The following is an 18448-nucleotide window of genomic DNA, read 5'->3' as shown; positions in this document are numbered from 1 at the left end:
TTGAGACTTTCCATTTGTGAAACTGAAGGTCTATGAAATAAGGGCCTTCAACATAAGAATCGTCTCACCGAGATAGCAAAGGAGGCAGAGAAATTATTGCGCACACATATGTTTTTGGAAGAGTTTGAGGACCTTACACATGAAGTTGCTACAAGAAAAGAAAGTGGTGGTTGAGGAATCAAGACAAAGGGTTTCACTCCTCTTCTCTCTACAGTGTGGATGGTGGGGAGCTGTTCGACCGCATCATTGATGAAAACTACAGTTTGACCGAGTTTGACACCATCCTGTTCATCAAGCAGATATGTGAGGGGATAAGGCACATGCATCAGATGTACATTCTGCATTTGGACCTCAAGGTAAAGCCTGTTTTGTAGCATATGAGTGTAAATGCTTCCCCACCCCTCCCCTCACGCTGATCAGTGGGCCCTGTCGGATATTATATACCAGCTCAGGAAATTTGTACTGCCACTGGTTGCATTTTCATGAATTAATAAAAACCTGGATTCTTATCCTCATTTCCTCATTCCCAACTTCTGTTATCCTCTAATACGCATTTCCCATCTTTAAGGGCTACTATGCAGATTTTTGTAACATGCCTATGTTATAGAAATCTACAGGGCAGATAATTTCCCTAAAGGTTTAGAATGAAAACAGCTACCACCAGCCAGCAGTATCCTTATGGCATCTCTTTCATTATCAGGATAAGCAAGTGGGAGGATTTTAGCTAACTCAGAATCCCGTAGTAGTAGCCAAACTTTGCAGATCTCTAAGAATCCGCAGCACGCCAGAGTACTGAGTAGAAACCTATAAAGAACAGAACACAGGGCAGCCAGAGGGCTGCAGAAATGCGAAGGAGCAGAGAGGGTGGTGGGGTGGGAGCACCATGCTGGAAATGATGGAAAGCAAACATGGGAAGTCAGGTGCCTTCCTCTCTCCTCTTATTTATAGCCTTTATCTTATTTATCCCTTTTTATCTCTCTCTCATTATGAAATCCCTAGAATTGGACTATACGTAGTCCTAGTTATACCCAGTGAAAGACTCAAGCCCGATAAATAACCCTGATCAAGTCTAATATTAGGGCTAAGTATCATCAAGTGCATCTTCTTGTGTGGCTCAGTCATTTTACCATCTCCCTGTTTGCACAGCATGACAGTGAGATAAAATATATACTCTGTGTTACACACCAGCTATTGCAAGTCAGCAGGGATTGCACAGCTAAATAGATTTAGCCTCCTTACATAGGTTTCCACGGGCCTCTCTTCCTATGACTTGCCTCACTGCCTTGATTTATGTGCCTTGCCTTTCCCCTTCAGTTTTGAGTGGGAGGAGGGCAGGAGGAAGTGGTGTATAAAATGACAAAGTCAGGGGTTAGAAATCATTAGCAAAGCCCTTGGCTGTGAACTGAGTTTGATAATGTGAACTTTCATGGAGCGTTTTCATTGAGTGTAGATATTCTGCAGATATCCCTAGAGAGATTTGATTGGCAGCTGGAACTAGGAGCTGACCTATTGTAAGTCAAATGACTCCATATGTGGCTTCATAATGTTGACTGAGGACTTGCAGTGGGCAGTTTTAGTTATGGCTTGCATGCGAAGATAATAATAAAGGCAACAGCTGGATGGGCCATTAAGGACTAGCTTTTCAGAAAGCCCCTTGGAAGGAAAAGGGCCAAAAATATTGAGTGCTTGTCACTATATGGGGGAGATTATAGGTGACTTAAAAATGGTCTCCTTTATATTTTGTTTTCCAGATCTTATTCAATGAATGTTCTTTAATTTCATAATCATATAAAATTAACTTTTTGAAGTGCTTCAAAGCTGCTTCTTTACATTCTACAAACACATTTTTTGATGCCATAATATTCTTTGACAATTGGACAGCTTTATACATGATTGATCAGTTATTTAAGCATGAAACCAAATGTTCTTACATGGCACCCACTTTTTTATAAATGGTTTTTACTCACAGACATCTGTTTTAGAGATATTTTAGAAAAGGGCTTCCAAAGATATTATGCCTAGCCAAATGGACTATTGAGTATTGATAAGGAGACAGTACGTCATTTCATAAAGTGCTCCTGAGTTTCTGATCTCAGTTGAACCTCTTCTCCACCCAGACAGGTGGGGGAGTAGGGAGCCGTGATCCCACCTGAAGGACAGGGAAATGCAATGCCGGGCATTCAGCAACTTGTCTGATGTTCCCTTACCCCCACTCTTAAGGAAGAGTTGGGACTAAAGTTTAAAGAGTTCTTGGCTCTTCTTTAAAAGCCTTATTTCTCTTTTATGGATGACCTTGACTTTACATCAAATCCCTTATTTTTCCCAGACTCAGTTTTTCTATCCCAATAAGTGTAGTTACACTTGTAAGACATTCCATGAATGCTGAGTGGCAGTGCTACTACCCACAGTGTAAAGTCTTCCCGAAGTCTGACACAAACAGAACACTCAGTCAAGTTTTAGGCTTTGAGACCAAACTCAGCAAAACCTTGGAATTGCTGAGAATGAAGACTGACTAGGAAAGAAAAGCCTTCCTCTTACGTGCGACTTTCCCATAGACAAAGTGCAACGGGAAAATCTAGAGGTCGGGAATGTTCACATTATACTGCATATTCAGTGTGGTTGTTTAAATGAATCAGGCCATTTCTCTCAGAATTCATAAATCTTTGGGAAAAATATTCCTCCAAGAAGGGGAAATTCATACTTAATAATTTCAGGGGGACAGATGTCAAGTCTGAGCTGGCCTCCCCACCAGTCCATTTGGAAAGCACTGAAGCAGTCTCCTTTTCTTTCTCCCCTCAAGGAGGCCTCTGCCTGAACTCATGCATTATGGTAACTGTAAAACCATGGAAAGGGACAGGCAGAGTAATGCAAGGTTGGCAGGGTACCCACAACCTCACCCACCACATAATTAAAGGAGAAAATACCCACACAGACAAGCCAGCCCCAAAGTGAAAGGTCTGATATGTTTTTCCTGAGCATCGTTGTATTTTTAGTTGTGGTTCAAGGACAATTTGAGTGAATGATGGTTGTTTTTATTGCTAATGTGTCTCCTTCTCCTGGCAGCCTGAGAATATCCTGTGTGTGAATCGGGACACTAAACAAATAAAAATTATTGATTTCGGATTGGCCAGAAGGTATGTCTATTTGGACACAGGTGTGTGAATGGAGTTAGAAAACATGATGGGTGCTTTCTTCACAAAGATAAATCCGATGTGCTCCTTGGTTTCTTGCCCTCATTTAGAATTAATTTAACAAAAATTATGTTTAAGCTTACCTTGCTTAATTTGAGATTCGAGTGTTTAGAAGTTTCTACAATGCATGCAATGAAAAATATGAAAAATTAAAACCGAATGCAGTGAACTTTATTAAATTTGAAGCCATTAATTTAGGATTTGTAAGAGTTTGTCTTAGTCTTTTATATTTGCTCCAGCTGTACAGAGAAGATTTACTTTAAAAAACATTAATAGTATAAACAAGATTGCAAAGGGTTCTGGCACGCATAAGCTTCTTAAAAGAACAAAGAGTTCACATGGACACATTAACAATTCAGCACATAAGCAATGCATATAAAATGGATGTTATAAATTATTGCAGCATTTTTTTTATTCCTTAATCATGCTTATTCAAGCTGTCTTCATGTCAAGGACTGTATCAGTTTTCCTTTTGTCAAATTCTGTAATTAGATGTTCTAATTATTCTGAGTGGCTTTTCCCACAATAGTTTGAGATTACTAAGGTTTTATAGTATGAATTGTGACTCTTAAAACTCCAGGGACTTCCTTACAAGTTCTTGACAGTATCGATAAAATATGTGATTTCCTTTAAAGTCTATTTATTTGAAGTTCGCTGTACAGCTGAAGTTATTTTCCCACAGATTGCAGTTTTTCAATTTTCCATGAGTTTTGGTTTTTGATTGACGCTCTCCATCCTTCTGCTTTGTCTCCTAAATTTCAGATACAAACCCAGAGAGAAGCTGAAGGTGAACTTTGGAACCCCAGAATTTCTTGCCCCTGAAGTTGTGAACTATGATTTTGTTTCCTTTCCTACTGACATGTGGAGTGTGGGGGTCATCGCATATATGCTGTAAGCAGTTTACGGTCTCTCTGACACTCGTTCTCAACCTCCACACATATTCTATGAGGTTTTGCTATCTTGAATGAAAGCCCTAATTTGGGTCTTTTAAAAATAAATAAATACTGTTGCATATTCAGTTGCTTTCTAGGTTCTGTTTAATCCTGTGGGTGAAAGCATTGAATTCTTTCCCCATACGTCATCTGAAAAAGTAAATGTGTTCCTTCTTCACTAATCACTTTAACTCCTGAAGCCCTAAAAGCAAATTAAAAACAAAAAACAAAAAACATGTGTCCTGATCTCCTAAATGACTCATGCTAGCCTTACTCTTCAGAGGTGACATTCCTGGTGTGTGCTGAGTATGTGACAGCACTTCACCAGCTGTAAAGGGCTTGGGAAAGGAAATTGTACTGTTCTTTGAGATTCGTATTCGAGAGTAGCTGCTGTTGTCATGGCTGCAGTTGTTTATTTAGGCGTTGGGGTGTGGGAGGTCATTTTCTTGATTGTGATAATAGAATATAAATCACACTTCATTATGAGGTTATTTTCCTTCTCTCACTTTTAGATGACAGAACCAAAAAAGCAACCTGTCTGTAAAGGCTTTAAGGCTGTGTAAAAAACACTCACTCTGGATCCTGTGTCCTATAGACTTAGCGGTTTGTCCCCTTTCCTGGGTGATAATGACGCGGAGACGCTGAACAACATCCTAGCCTGCAGGTGGGACTTAGAGGAAGAAGAATTTCAGGACATCTCGGAGGAGGCCAGGGAGTTCATTTCGAAGCTTCTGATTAAGGAGAAGAGGTCAGTCAAGCTTGTCCTGCAGTCAGGGAGAAGGGGGTCACCAGGAAGCAATGTATACCTCCAGGGTAATTAGAATCCATTCCCTAGTCATATCTGCACTGTTATGCACAGTTGTAAATAGAAAGAGGTTTGATTCTCTTGACTCAGTCTGCTGAGGTCTGGGACTGCTTTGGTCATGAGACTTGAATGGGCTGTGAAAACTTCTCTGCTTCTGCCTTTAGAGACAAAGCTCTAGCGATCATGGGCTCCTGTGGGGCCTCAGCTGCCTCATACTCACAGCAAAGGGTTTGCGATATGTTATTTCTATGATCCCTTTCACCTCTACAGAGCACATACATGGCTCTCTGTAGCCGAATCCTTAACCATTTCATTTCAGAACCTACTGTGGGCAAGACTGTGCCAAGTGCTTTATAGACGTTATCTCTTTTAACACCACCCTCGACCCCCAACTCCATGAGGTAGTAGAAATTATCATTATTACTGTTTTATGGATGAGACTGTAAGTAGTTTGCCCATGACCACATGGCCAGTAAGTGGCAGAACTGGTACTTAAACACAAGTCCACCTTCCCCCAAGGCCACACACTAGCTGTTGTATATCACATGGCCTTCTATTTTCTCTCATGCCAAAACCACATTAATTCAAAATTCAGCAGATGAAGAAGAGCCATGCTGAAATACAGGGGCTTGTGTTTTAGAATTATAGAAGGGGAAGGACATTCTGATTTACCTGTCAAACACACTGTTTCAGGTGACTTTCTACATAAACTTTGTAATGGTAGATAGTATTTAAGATTTTGGGGGCCAATAATACTTGTTATATTGCTTTATTATCTTTATGGCTTTTAGGTCATTAATAAACATGACCACAAATCAACGGAAAGGAGTGTGCCATGGAGAGAAGGAGAAGCAGCATGGGTGATGGGTCTAGCACAGCGGCTGACAGGAGATTCTTTCCTGCAAGCGTTTAGTTGATCATCTACTATACACCAGGAAATGTGCCAGGCGTTGAGAATAGATGTATAAAGTCCCTGCCTTTTGTAACTCACGATCTAATGGAAGATATAGGCATTTTTAAGAAGATATAATGCAATGTGGTTAACACAAAGATAGGGCCAGGACCAAGTCCCTGAAAGGTGAGGAGGACTCAGCAGCCTGGGAGTGTCAGTCTGTGAGGAGGGCAGTAAACACATTGTCCTCTTTGTCCCTAGCCAAAAGGCACGATGACAGCCAAGGCTGTCACTATTATTTGCTCATTACTGTACCCCAGGCAGTGAAGAGATGGAAAGTGTCAACCCTATTCCATCTTTGGAGGATAAGAAACCCATTTGCTGAGAGCCTATCTTACATGTGTACTTTTTACGTGTCACCTTATTTAACCTCCAGATAATCCTGTGGTGTGCGGATCATCATTGCTGTTATTTTACAGATGAGGAAACTGAGGCTGAGCGCGTTGTAACAGACCCACGGCTAGTGCAGAGCAGACTCAGAGGCAGGCCCTGTGCTCTGCTCTCGGCTTCAGTCTGAGGCTTCGCTGGTCCCTAAGGAGCATCACGGGCACATTTGGGAGGAATGGCAGCTGGCTTAGTATTCAAGTCAACGCTTGGATGAAACTAAGGCCAAAGCCAAATATCACTACCATAGAATAAATTTCTGGGGTACAAAAATAAACTTGAAGTGTTATTAAAAGTTTAATTAGTATAGTGTTATGAACTTTTTAAGAGTCAGATTTTAAAAGTTTGACATTAGCGTGCAAGAATAATTACTTTTCGGCACTGTCAGCTATCGGAATGCTTCAGAGTCCAATACTGAAAATTTGGGATATTAAACAGAATCACATCCCAGCTGAGGTTGGTGGAGGTCGAAGAGTTTTTTAAAAATTACCTCTGCTGTTTAGTGTTCTATAATGGTGATGTTGCCAGCAAGTTCACCGAGCAAAGACTTATTTCCTCTTCAGGTCTTATGCTTAGAATATTTGTTATCTGATGAAACGACTGTGTTGGAGCAATCCTACTAACTGAAGCTCCGTGACTGCTTGAAACTACTTGATGTTTTTTGGAAGCAGACTTCAGATTGTTGCACTCACTCACAGTTTTTATTTTCAAAGGCTGTTTACTTTAATGTGATACATGTTAGCACAACAAACAAGTTTACAAAGCTTAGAATTAGAATATACCAAAATCTTTATTATTCTTCCTCATAGTTTTCTAAAATTATATAAACCTTTGTTAGCTCCAAAAGTGTATAGTTTCTTCATAAAGGTATCTAATGTATTCTCTCAATAACTATATTAACTCTATTTTGCTATTTGACTCTTCAGAACTTCTCAGTTCAAGAGTTAGTAATACTTAGTTTTCAAAAGTTTTAACATATAAATTGCTTTTGGATTCATCCAGAATCACTACAGCATTTTGTTCTTACAATAATAAGTGTATATTTATTCTTCACTGACTGATAGGAGTTCGATTTATGAAGCTCAGATGTTATATCACAAGAATGTTTACTTATCTTTGAAAGTAGATGCTCAGTTATTAACACGAATTTTGATTATTTGGCTTGTTTTTACCCTGATTGGATCTGGTGGTCACCTACACCGTCACTGATTACACACACTTCCAGAAAAAGCAGAATGGACAGTGAATTTAGCCCAGGCAGCAGCCAGAGTGGAGGCTGAGTGGCAGGTGCAGGCCTCCTTCAGAGAGTCCCTGCTGATGACCTTTTGTGCTTCCCTTTAGTTGGCGGATAAGTGCGAGTGAAGCTCTCAAACACCCCTGGCTGTCAGACCACAGGCTCCACAGCAGGCTCGGTGCACAGGTAACGGCTTCTCGTGGTCCTCTTCTCCTGTTTGCCTGTCTTTTGACGATCAGATGCTAGAGGAGTCCTAACCTTAAATGACATTCTTTCTAATTCCTTTTCTCACAGTCTTCAAATCTTGTGTTAGTTTTAAATTGCTTAAAATGCTTTTATGGAGCAGCTTGTATTTTTTTAAAAAAATGTAAATTATGTTGTTGAACAGAGTATTTTCAGCACAATTGTTTATTGTGTTTATTATTAGATCATTGTATCCGTTATAAAATGAGTTACATTATTGTACTATGCACACACACTTAAACACATGTGAGAATACTCTGGAAAGTTCATGGAAAAATTGAATTAAAAGATATTACGAATCCTTCCATGAACATTTTGAAGACCCCTCATATATTTAGCCTAGGCTATGTAAACATATAAAGTTTTGGAGAATATATTCTAATGTACATTTGGGAGAAATAGGCCCCCTTAAAACAGAATTTAGAATTCCAAATTCTGGCCTTACCTGATTTAGCCTGCTCTAGGCGACACATCTCAACTGTTATACTCAGCTTGGTCCAGATGTCTGTACGAGAATATATGTGAAGGAGACTCTTAGCAGAGACCAAAGACTGAGCATTCATTGAGGCTAACTGAGCCACGCTCTGTGATGCGTCCTGCAGTGGAGTCTGTCTACTCCCACTGCCTTCATTACCGTCTGTGGTCCAACTCCCTCCTCTTCTCCTTGGCACAGATTTCTTTCCTAAGCTTCAGGTCCACACACCCACCTGTGCACTAGATGGCTCCGCTCGTCTCCCTCACTCCGCCTCATCCCACCCTCAGCTGTCCTCCCAGCGAGGGGTGCCCACTGAGCGGCCCCAGCCAGCCCCGGGCATCCTCCTCCTTTCCTCCCTCCCCCTCAACCCCCATCTCATATTTAATTTAACGCCAAGTTCTGTACATCCTATCACCTCTGGCATCTGTCCGGTTCTTTCCGTCCCCGTGGTTGTCCTGGCCTGGGACGTCCTCTCCTGAATCATTACAATGGCCTCCTAACTGGCTTCTCTGCCTCCTTCATGTTGTCCCCGTCCAAATAATTGTGGATTATGTAAATGACACAGGAACAGATGTGTAACACTGCAGTAACTTTACTAGACACTTAGGGTGCTCGACTGGGCAGGGCACCCAGAGAGGCAATAAATAAGCAGCGTGGGCCCCAGGTCCCCGGCGCAGCCCAGTGCGCTACGCACTGGCACCCCCTGACTCTCCGCTCTGCTGCTCGTCCCCTCCGTGCCTGGGGTTGGAATGGAACTTTTTCACTGACCAACAAACCTTGGAATGACTATGCTTCAGGTACTCACTTTTTCCACATCCAGTTTTTATTGAAATTAACTTTACTTCTAAATTCAGAATCAGCACTGTTTTATTTGTGTCTGAATATACCTTTCCTTGATAATTGGTACTGATGTCAAGTAAAAATAGACTTATTACCTAGTTGGTACCTAAGCCAGACTACATAAACTGCTTATTAGGCTTACCAACCCATTTTGAGCCAATTTTCCAGCAATGTATTTTTATCCAAGCTTATTGGTGTCTAAATACACTTTGACGTGGTAGGACAATATAGAAACCACAGAAGATAATTAATGACATTATATAGTTTTAAAAGGGTTTAAAAATATTTTTAAGCCATATAACAACAACAGAAAAATCACCTTTTTTGTTATTCCATCCAACTCCTGGTTACCTGAGGTGAATAGATATTCAGGAATAGTGACAATTAAAAAAAATAAAAATTCCTTGTGTAAATCTAGTAATCATTAAAGTTATAATTATACAGCACTGTGCCAGGCACTGTTTTAACTGCTTTACAAAAATTAACTCATTTAATCCTCATACCAGCGCTGTGAAAGAGAACCTATTATTACCCATTACATTGATGAGGACACAGAGGACAGGGTGAGGTTCTGAGCCTGGGGCAGAGTGTCACCACTCTGTTGTCCTGCTATGCGGAGGGGCCTGAATGTTTCCAGAGCCGTTCCTGTACTGTACATTTTTGGCATTAATGAAAACCAATATTCAAATTTAACATAGTTGGCTTTTCAATAAAATATTGAGACTAAATTTTTCCAGAAGCTTTGTTTTTAGAATATCTTGGTTCTGATGTATTCTACAAGATTAAAATTTACCTTTGTGTTGAAATTTTAATTCTGGTGCAAAACTATTTACCATTTCAACCTGAATTCTATTTTTAAAGTCTTTTATACATTTTTATTTATCTATTGTTTCATGCTTAAGCGCACTTACTATTTCTTAACCCCGTGAGCACGCCTATGGCCAGTCACTAAATTTAAGAAGGATTTTTTTTTTCCTAGAAATCAAGGTCCTGAAGCTCTCTGCCTTCTGTGTTGTGCTAAAGGCAGCATGCAGTGGTCCCCAGCTTTCTTATTTCCGGTCCCTGCACATAATCCATCTTCCATCAGAAACAGCTCTCAACTGGGGTGGCAAAGCACTCCCAAACTATGACCCTAGTGAGCTTAGCAAGCACCGACTGCAGAATTAATCAATGCTTTGGGGCCGAGGAAGGAAACTGAACAAATCTGACATGGTTTCTTCCTTCCGATTCCCAGCACTACTTACTACCTTAGCTCATGCCCTTCTATTAATGAACTAATGAAATAACGCATGAGCTGATGTTCCACCTCCATTTACTCTCTTCTCTAATCCTTCAAATCATTATCTCCTCAACTATAACTCTGAGCATATTACTCCCTGATCAAAAAATCTTCATGCTTTCCGCATAGACCACACCAAACCAAGGCCAGCCCCCAGTCAAGGACTCCTCCCATATGTCCCCAACTCTCACTTCCAGCCTTGTGTTTTCTCCTCCTTCCAGGTCAGCCCAAATCCTAGTGGTTGTCTAAGGCCCATATTCCATGTCACCTCCTTTACGACAGCTTTACTCAGTCCCCAAACTGGAGGTTCTTTCTCAGTCTTCTTGAATCTCTCTGAGGCACTTAAATAAACTAGAGTAATCTACTAGATTAGAGAACTTCTGGAAGAAGCTGTTTCTGAGTCTGACTCATCTTTGTAGTCATTGTAGCCCAGTATCACAAGCATTGACACTTGCGCTTTATCAAAGTGAGTTTTGGCAAAATATACCTGGGTAAAAATTCAGTGTGATTAGGTCCTGAGCTGCTTGGCCCTGGCTGTAAGTGAGAAGGAAGGGTACTGAGGCCGGGGGCATTCAGGGAGAGGGGGACATGCTTGAGCCGGCCTCTGAGGGCCGGCCAGTGTTTCTGCCAGGTGTCTTTAGCAACTTAGGCTTCAAGAACTTCTCTTGAAGAGCATTTTCTACTCAGAAGCAAGTGATTGATTCTTCCAGTGTTCTCCTATCATAACTGATGAAAACGGCTCTAATCCTTCCAAAATGTCTTCTGGGTTTCCTAGAAGAAGAATTGCGGCTCTAATGCTCGGGACCTGGGGACCAAATAGTCTACAGAAGACACCCATTTGAAAGGTTAGTCTCGGGTTTTTCCTGCAGAGGTGTTTGTGCAAGCCTTCAGAGAGAGGAGGAAGAAAGGAACGCGGCGTTGTTGCACAGACGCAGGAAGCAGGGCAGTGTTTCGGCTGGTGGGCAGGGTCCTGAGATCAGACTGCTGTGCTCGCATCCTGGCTCTGCCATTTCCTAGCGGAGAAAGCACAGTTTCCTCATTGGTGGACCCGGGATAGTCTCACTCCCTAAGTTTATTGAGTGGCTCCAGTGAGATAATCCAAGCAAAGGCCTGAGACCAGGGCCTGGTACCTAAGGGGTACAGAATAATGAGCTCAGTAGGAGCCAGTAAGGAAACAGAAACTGTCTCAGGTAGTTCTTGCGAGAATTGTGTGAGATCAAAGAAAGTAATGCTGTATTTTGTACAGATGGAGAAACTGAGTCTCAGAGACTCAGAGACTAAATAAGTCACCCACGGCCATGCAGGTGTCTCTGAAGCGAAAGCCTGTGTTCTTTTCCTCCTCTGAGCTGCCTCTTGAACTTGACCCTCTCTCTGACCCCGAGGAACACCTCTCCATACAAACCCAGATATGTGCTCTCCACCCCACTTAGAGTTGGGTTGGCGTTATTAACAGATAGTTTTACACATCAATACCTGCTTTTATATCAATAATCTAGCTCAATATATGCCCTAAGTAATACCAGTGCACTTTTTATAGGGGACTTTTAGAAATCCCAACATTTATGTCCTTGTTTGGGGGCAATTGACCCTCCAGCAAGGCAGCTCCCTAATATTGAGCAGTAAGTCTACGGCTGTTTTTGCAGCTCAGTTTTAACAACTGTGAAGGATTTATGACATGCGAGTGTCTGTGTTCTTGCTGCCTGCTCGTCTTAGTCCTTTATTCTGATCTATATTTTTTTGAGCCTGAGGTTTTTATTTTTCTGTTTGACTGTATGTATTCTTGTAAGCTGCCTTGAATCTTTTGTAGAATGAGAGGGGGTAGAAATAAATCAGTACCTCATAATAAATGTCACACACCAGTGTTAGGAAAGCATTTGGCCTTTGCTGTAAGGGTTACTTCAGAGTCTATCACTTATTTAGAGATCTATGAAAAGTCAACAGGAAGGACTGTGCTTTTTACTTACAAAGACCATTCTTGTTTGTTAAAAATAGCAAGATATTACAGTTTTGAGAAGCATAGGAGGTAGTTTTATTTCTGTGACAACGTGGAGAAAGGAAGGACTCTCGTGTCCCCAGGCCTGGTTGATGGTGCTTAGCGAGGTGCCTTCGCCCTGAGCCATGAGCTCCCAGCTGCACAGGCAGCTGGGCCCATGACCTTTCCTCTCCCCTCCCTTGCCCTCTCTCCCAGAAGCAGTTTTGTCCTCAGCTACCACAAACCCCGTGGGTTTGCCACAAACCACCTTCCCACCATAAGAACTGGAGTGGCTTTTGAGGCCTGGTGGGAATGAATTCACTGGGTGACAGGGGTTGCATTCCAAGGCCAGCCTGTCGCCAGAATCTGGCAGGGAAGCAGGAGGAGGAAGTAGCAGTGGGAGGGCTAGAGTCCGTCCATGCCACAGTTGGTGCGTTGAACCCAATGCGATGGAAGACAGTGGCAGCCCAGGTAGTGACAGTTACGCAGAGGATGATGACGGAGGCATTTGGGCTGGTCACATGGGCACAGTTAGATACAACCTTTGCTGGAGTGGCTTCCTGAGCCCTGTCTGGACTTGGTCAGGTCTACTTCCTGACAGTCACTTGGGCTGGCTGCTGTCCTCTCGTGGACACAGAAACTTACCTGGGTCCCACCATAGGCCAAGAAAAATCGTTTCAGATCCACATGAACTGGATGTTTCCCAGTTTACTTTCTTACTTTTTAAAAAAAATTAAAACATAAATTTAAGATATTAACCCTAAGAGCAGTCTCATTTGAGAAGTTAAAAAAATAATTTTTCACAATAATATTCCCTGCCAGGGTGAAATGGGGTTTTTGGCAAGATATACTAGGAGTGAAACCAAATTTGAAATAATATTGATTTTAAAAATCTGGTGGTTGGAGATTATTCCTGTGGAAAAAGAGAGAGTTCCAGGCCCTATGAATAAAGCATAATCCATAATGTAAATTGAGGCATATAAATCTCCTCCAATTTGTCAGAGGTTTTTTGATGCATCAAAGAAATAGTCCAAATATCAGCCTTATGGTGTTTCATTTCTCGTTTCTTCTGTTGCAACTTTTGCCAGCCTACGAGACATAAATTTAGGGCACCTCCCCAGGTCCGTAGGGATGACGGAGGGCTGACGGAGGGCTGCGATGGTGTGTGGGCCCCAGGTCAGACGTGGCCGTAAAGCAAATGGAAGTACCCCATGCACGGCTGCGGGACTCTGACTCCTACCAAGCGGACGGGACAGATGGGCGACAGCAGCTTGACGAGCAGCTGTGCTTCAGATGAAACAAAGAGGCCTTGTCCTTTGCTACTGCAAATAGTACTAAAATATCTCTCATAAGCTAAAAAGAAAAAAAAGCCCAATTTTAGAGGGCTGGTAAGCAGTGAAATCCATCAAGAGGTTTATTTTTTTTCTCTCTCTCTCACATACACACTATGCATAAAAAAAAATTCATCTGTGGTTTTCCTAAGGGGCACAACCAACTAATTATAATTTTTAAAGCCCTGCTGAATTAACAAGATTCATATTTTGTTTGCTTTGCAGGAAAACTGCTGCGGTTGCTGCTGCTTTGAGAAGATTTTTGAGAAAATCAGCAGTTCTGATGCCCTGACCCCTAGGATGACTGTGGCAGGGGTAGCCCTCAGACTTGAACTTAGAGCGCCTCTGCCATGCTCAGGGGACCCAAGTGTCGGGGTCCCCGAGGGCACAGACACATCCCCACACCCCATGGCAACACACGTGGGGAAGATGTTTCCCTGCCACCTTGAGTTTCTTATTTTTATTTTTTGATCTTAGTCACGGAGGCAAGGGGTGCATTATGTCTGCCATTTCTCAGATTACTAAAGCAATCATACTTGAGATTTATTTGAGATTTTAAAACCTGGAGGATGCATTTAGAGGAAGAAAACTGCTTCCGGTCATTAACCTATGCCTTTCAAATGGGTGATCATATCGCCAGAACAAATTCTAAGTCTGGTGCAACCTTGAACACTTAGTTTCTAAGACTTTATCATTTTAATGTGATCGGAAATGAGGTGAATTCAATGGATAAATAATTTGCTTGCTGGAACATAAGCTTTCTTTGAATTCTGAGGCAAGAGGCACCAGACATTGTATCTTCCATTTATTCTGAATTGTCTCCCAAGCGCATCAGTTTCTCCCAGTAGTTGACTCTTTCTTCACGTTAGTGACATGCCTTTTCACAGTGCACTGCCTGCTCTCTTCTGATTGACAGTTCATCCCCATGAAACTCATGGTTCTGAGAGGCAGTGCCAAAGGTATCTGTTTATGGTTAGTCTTTAAAATTGCAACTTTTGGGGAAACGTCAACAGTCACAAGAGCTTTGCTCAAGCCCCAATTGTCAATGAGAAGGGATGGATCTTTGCCTCCTTGGGAAGGACAGTGCTTGGCTTCCAGTTTGGAAATGACTTGGTAGAATAGCACTCAAGTTTCTGGGTAAACGCAAACATTTTTGAAGATCAACAGCCTCACCTGTGCAGAGTCCTCAGGTGACTTGGTGGTCATGAAGAAGTGGCAGTCAGAAACCAAAGGTGAGGGGAGCTCTCTGCTCAGCTCACTTCTTGGACATGAGGTTGACCAGTGGAGGCTTCTTTTTCCTGAGCTCGGGTGCCATTTTATGACAGGTATTTGACAAGCTCTACTGTGGATGGTGTGTGGGACATTGGAAGGCACTGGGACATTTAAAGAGCAAAGCACGTGTGTCATTTCCTTATGAAGAAGAGACCCTGCAAAGCCCCTGTCATTCTCTGACACACTCCACACCTCGTGCCCCACTCAGTTTCGGAAGCGTTCCTCACATTTTCCATTTCCAAATAACTGCTTGTTGAGATCAGCTAGAATACTGCATTTATTTTTAGCCATAAGTCATTCTAGGCGACTGTTGTCACGACAGCAGTGAAAGGTCATAAGAATAACTTGGTGGCCACATCGGAGAGGGCAGATTTAATTTGCATTGGCTTTTTTCCATTATCTCTCATATCCACTTAATGAATCCTTACAGCGTGGCCAAGAATAATCCTTGTAGCATGCCCAAGAATACATGTGCAGCATTCTTATTCTCTTGTTTGAGGTACAGGGGAAGTAGAGATAGAAGAAATTGTGTAATTTACTGAAGGCTTCATGCCAGCTTCGTGGTCATGCAGTCTATAAAACTGGCTCTTTTCTAGCCTTTCTCTTACATTATGATGCATTTCTTTTTTCCTTTGGCCTATGCATTTATCCAAGGTTGGTTTCTTATGTTCCTGTTATGTGACTGTGCTTAAAATGTTTAATTTAGTTCCCTTAAACTCTCTCTCTCTCTCTCACACACACACACACACACACACACACACACACACACACATGCATGCAAAACCCTGTGACTGAAGTGTTATATTACTGTGCTGTCTTTAGCTGACGCTATTCATTGAATGTGGAAAAATACAAGCCAGTGCGTGCATTAATACTCAGACCGCAGAGAGCTGGCCTCACTCAGATGCTAAACAGGACACAAGGGTCTGATTTGAAACCCTGCATGGAAGGGCATTTTCTGTGCTGTGGCGTGTATTCTCTGATGGCTGTTGCAGGAGGTCTTTTGCATGACATGCAGCTTGCATCCAGCTTCCATTCTGATTCATGTCGGCAGATGAACTTTCTCCAGGCGCTGCCACCCATGGAAGAGACAGCTTAGGCCAAACACAGGAATGATTTCTTTGCCAAATTAGTCCACTGATGACCCTACAGTTAGTGGGGGTTTTTTTTGGGTTTTTTTTTTTTTTTTTTTTGAGGTTTAGAAATGAGAGTCTACTTTGAAAATGGATCTTGTTTGAATAAGTTAAATTTCCACATTTGGGTGGGACGGCGTCCCACACCAGCGGGGTGATTTTCCTATGAGAGTGGAGAGGAGCTGGCATTGCCGAGTTGATGATCACAGTCTGGAGTTGCGGGTGGGACGGGAGATGCTCAGCCCGTGCTCATCCCATCCCCTCACTCCACACCCACGTGTGGCTGCTGCAGCAGAGACAGGAACTTGGTAGACTGCCATTCTGAGGGGGAAAGGGGGCTTTGCAAAGCCCAGGAATCAAACCAGATGCAAGCGTGGGCTCAGAGAAGCTATTGTGATCAGTTTTTCCACGAAGCCATGGAGACGTGAGAGACTGTTTCTCCTCTGCCCTCTTAGTGGATGCTAGGGCTTCACTTACTCTCGCTAGGAAGTTCCCCGTTCCTTTAGCAAATGGAGGAAATGAGGCCTGGATTTGGCTCTTCCCACTGCCTAGAGAGAATGCACCTCACAGAGCCGTAAGGACAAAGCATGCCCATGCTCTCATTATTTGGAAGACACCAGCTCTGACCCAGAATCTGTTGCTATTGAAAAGCAGGGAGAAAAACGCTCATGCCCCGACTCGTTACGTAAAGACTTTGGAAGGGATTCTCACCTGATCTAAAACGGGGAAAAGACTTGTAGGTTGAAATTGGGTAACATTCATGTCTGTGGGGTACCGTGGGTTTGTTTTTAGTTGCTTTTTGTCTGACTTGATATTAATCCACTTTCCTCAAAAATGTAAATAGGCATGCTGCCATCGGTCTGGCATACTTTTGAAAGATGTATGAATACTTACATTTTCATTCATTTTACGGAAATTAGAATAGCAATCGTTTTCTCATTTTAGAATCCAAGTATGGATTTGAAACTAGGGAAACGAGACTGCTGCTGTTTATTTCATTCCTTTTTCGTCCCTTCTGCTCCCTCGCCGTTCCCCAGCCACTCTGCCGGGGCTGCTGGTTTGCATGCATGGGCTCCTTCAGGGTGGGCTGCGGGTCGACTGATGGACCTTGTTGGAAAATCCATCTGTAAACACGCGCGAGAGGAAGCAGCAGGGTCCCTCGAGGCTGTGTTCATCAGACCCAGCTCAGCGCTCTGTCCCTGGCCGTCCTGTCATCCCTGTGGGCTGCAGCATCACCTGGGCTCCCCTTCTCCATATCTGTGACACTCCTACCTTACTTCTGCTCCCTCTTTTTTTTTACTTCTTTTTTTTTTTCTTAAGTGAGAATCAAAGTCTGTCTTCTCATCCATTGCAATGGTCTTCTAGAGCCTTTTTAGATGAAAATGTTATTTCCAAAAGGCAAATTGCATTCTGACCTAAAGGAAAGTCGATGCTGGACTTACTAGATGTCTGGTTCCTGGATTAAGATGACTCCCTTGCACAGCTTGAAGTCTACCGTTTTCTCACATTGGAAGTGCCCCTTTTTCTCTTCCTCCGCTTTAGCGAGGCGTGCTTCGTGTGCGTGGTCTTTCTGTGGGCAGCTTCACCTTCCGTGAAGGCGTGTAACTCAACTACTGCTACCACCCAATCAAAAGAGCAGAAGACATTCAACACCTAAGTGTGCATGTGTTGACCTGTGGCTTTCACTGTCATCCCAGCTGACAGATGTCAGCAGGGCCTTCTGATGAGGTTCATGGATGTAGATAGGAAATAAAAATGGATTCATAATATGGTCATTGCGTATATTATGCATATTTGTTATTTCTGAACATAGTGTCATTCAGCTGTGCTTCTTTGCCTTATAAAGATGTGTAACAGTCATGTATATGGATTACATTGAGGAATAAATGCAGACCTTGTGTATCCTTTGTTGATGGGTTACATTATTCAGTGACGTGGACTTGGCAAGTGTAGTACAAACTTCCTCTTTTACGACAGGGTCCGATGTCAATTCCAGAGACAGAAGGAGCACGAGGTACCCTAAAGGAACCTCACACTTAGAGGGGCTCCAGCCCAGGCACACCGGCCAGCCTCATTGGGGAAAGTAACTCACCGATCTGAGAACATGGGGGTCATGGTGTACCAACACAAGGTTCAGGGTTTTTTCTTCCTATTGACACAAAAATATTGACTGAGATGCATGTAAAGTGTCTGGCGTCAGAACAGAGTTTAGTAAATTATCAAGGCAATTAGTCCAACCCCTTTCATGTGCCTTAGTGACTATTCCTAAGACACTGAAAAGTGCCTGCTTCAGAAGACCTACCACTAAAGAACTTCAGTAGGAAGCGGCCACCCCGTCCCTGGCCGCAGCATCACTTTCCGGGGTCAGTGTCTTGTCTGGAAATGTGACTGTTCAGCTCCCAGGC

The 18448-nt window shown here is 42.7% G+C and overlaps 1 protein-coding gene across 5 annotated transcripts in view; it reads left to right on the top strand.

The window, feature by feature from the left end:
• The window catches only part of MYLK4 (myosin light chain kinase family member 4), a 76252-nt gene extending 58305 nt beyond the window's left edge, over window positions 1-17947 (top strand). For 3 of the 5 annotated variants that reach the window (XM_063096925.1, XM_063096920.1, XM_063096921.1), the window contains 7 exons: window positions 215-356; window positions 3064-3134; window positions 3954-4082; window positions 4719-4871; window positions 7606-7684; window positions 11111-11180; window positions 13864-17947. In XM_063096925.1, coding sequence (XP_062952995.1) covers window positions 215-356; window positions 3064-3134; window positions 3954-4082; window positions 4719-4871; window positions 7606-7684; window positions 11111-11155 — 619 coding nt within the window. In that variant the 3' untranslated portion in view covers window positions 11156-11180; window positions 13864-17947. Of the gene's footprint in view, window positions 1-214; window positions 357-3063; window positions 3135-3953; window positions 4191-4635; window positions 4872-7605; window positions 7685-11110; window positions 11181-13863 lie in introns of those variants that run through there. The other 2 variants (XM_063096923.1, XM_063096922.1) reach the window with 2 other exon arrangements.
• Window positions 17948-18448: the final 501 nt, after the last annotated feature.

This window comes from Cynocephalus volans, chromosome 5, assembly GCF_027409185.1.
Source record: "Cynocephalus volans isolate mCynVol1 chromosome 5, mCynVol1.pri, whole genome shotgun sequence".
Classification (NCBI taxonomy): Eukaryota; Metazoa; Chordata; class Mammalia; order Dermoptera; family Cynocephalidae; genus Cynocephalus; species Cynocephalus volans.
The sequence above is the reverse complement of the archived record's forward strand: the minus strand, read 5'-3'. Positions and strand labels throughout refer to the sequence as shown.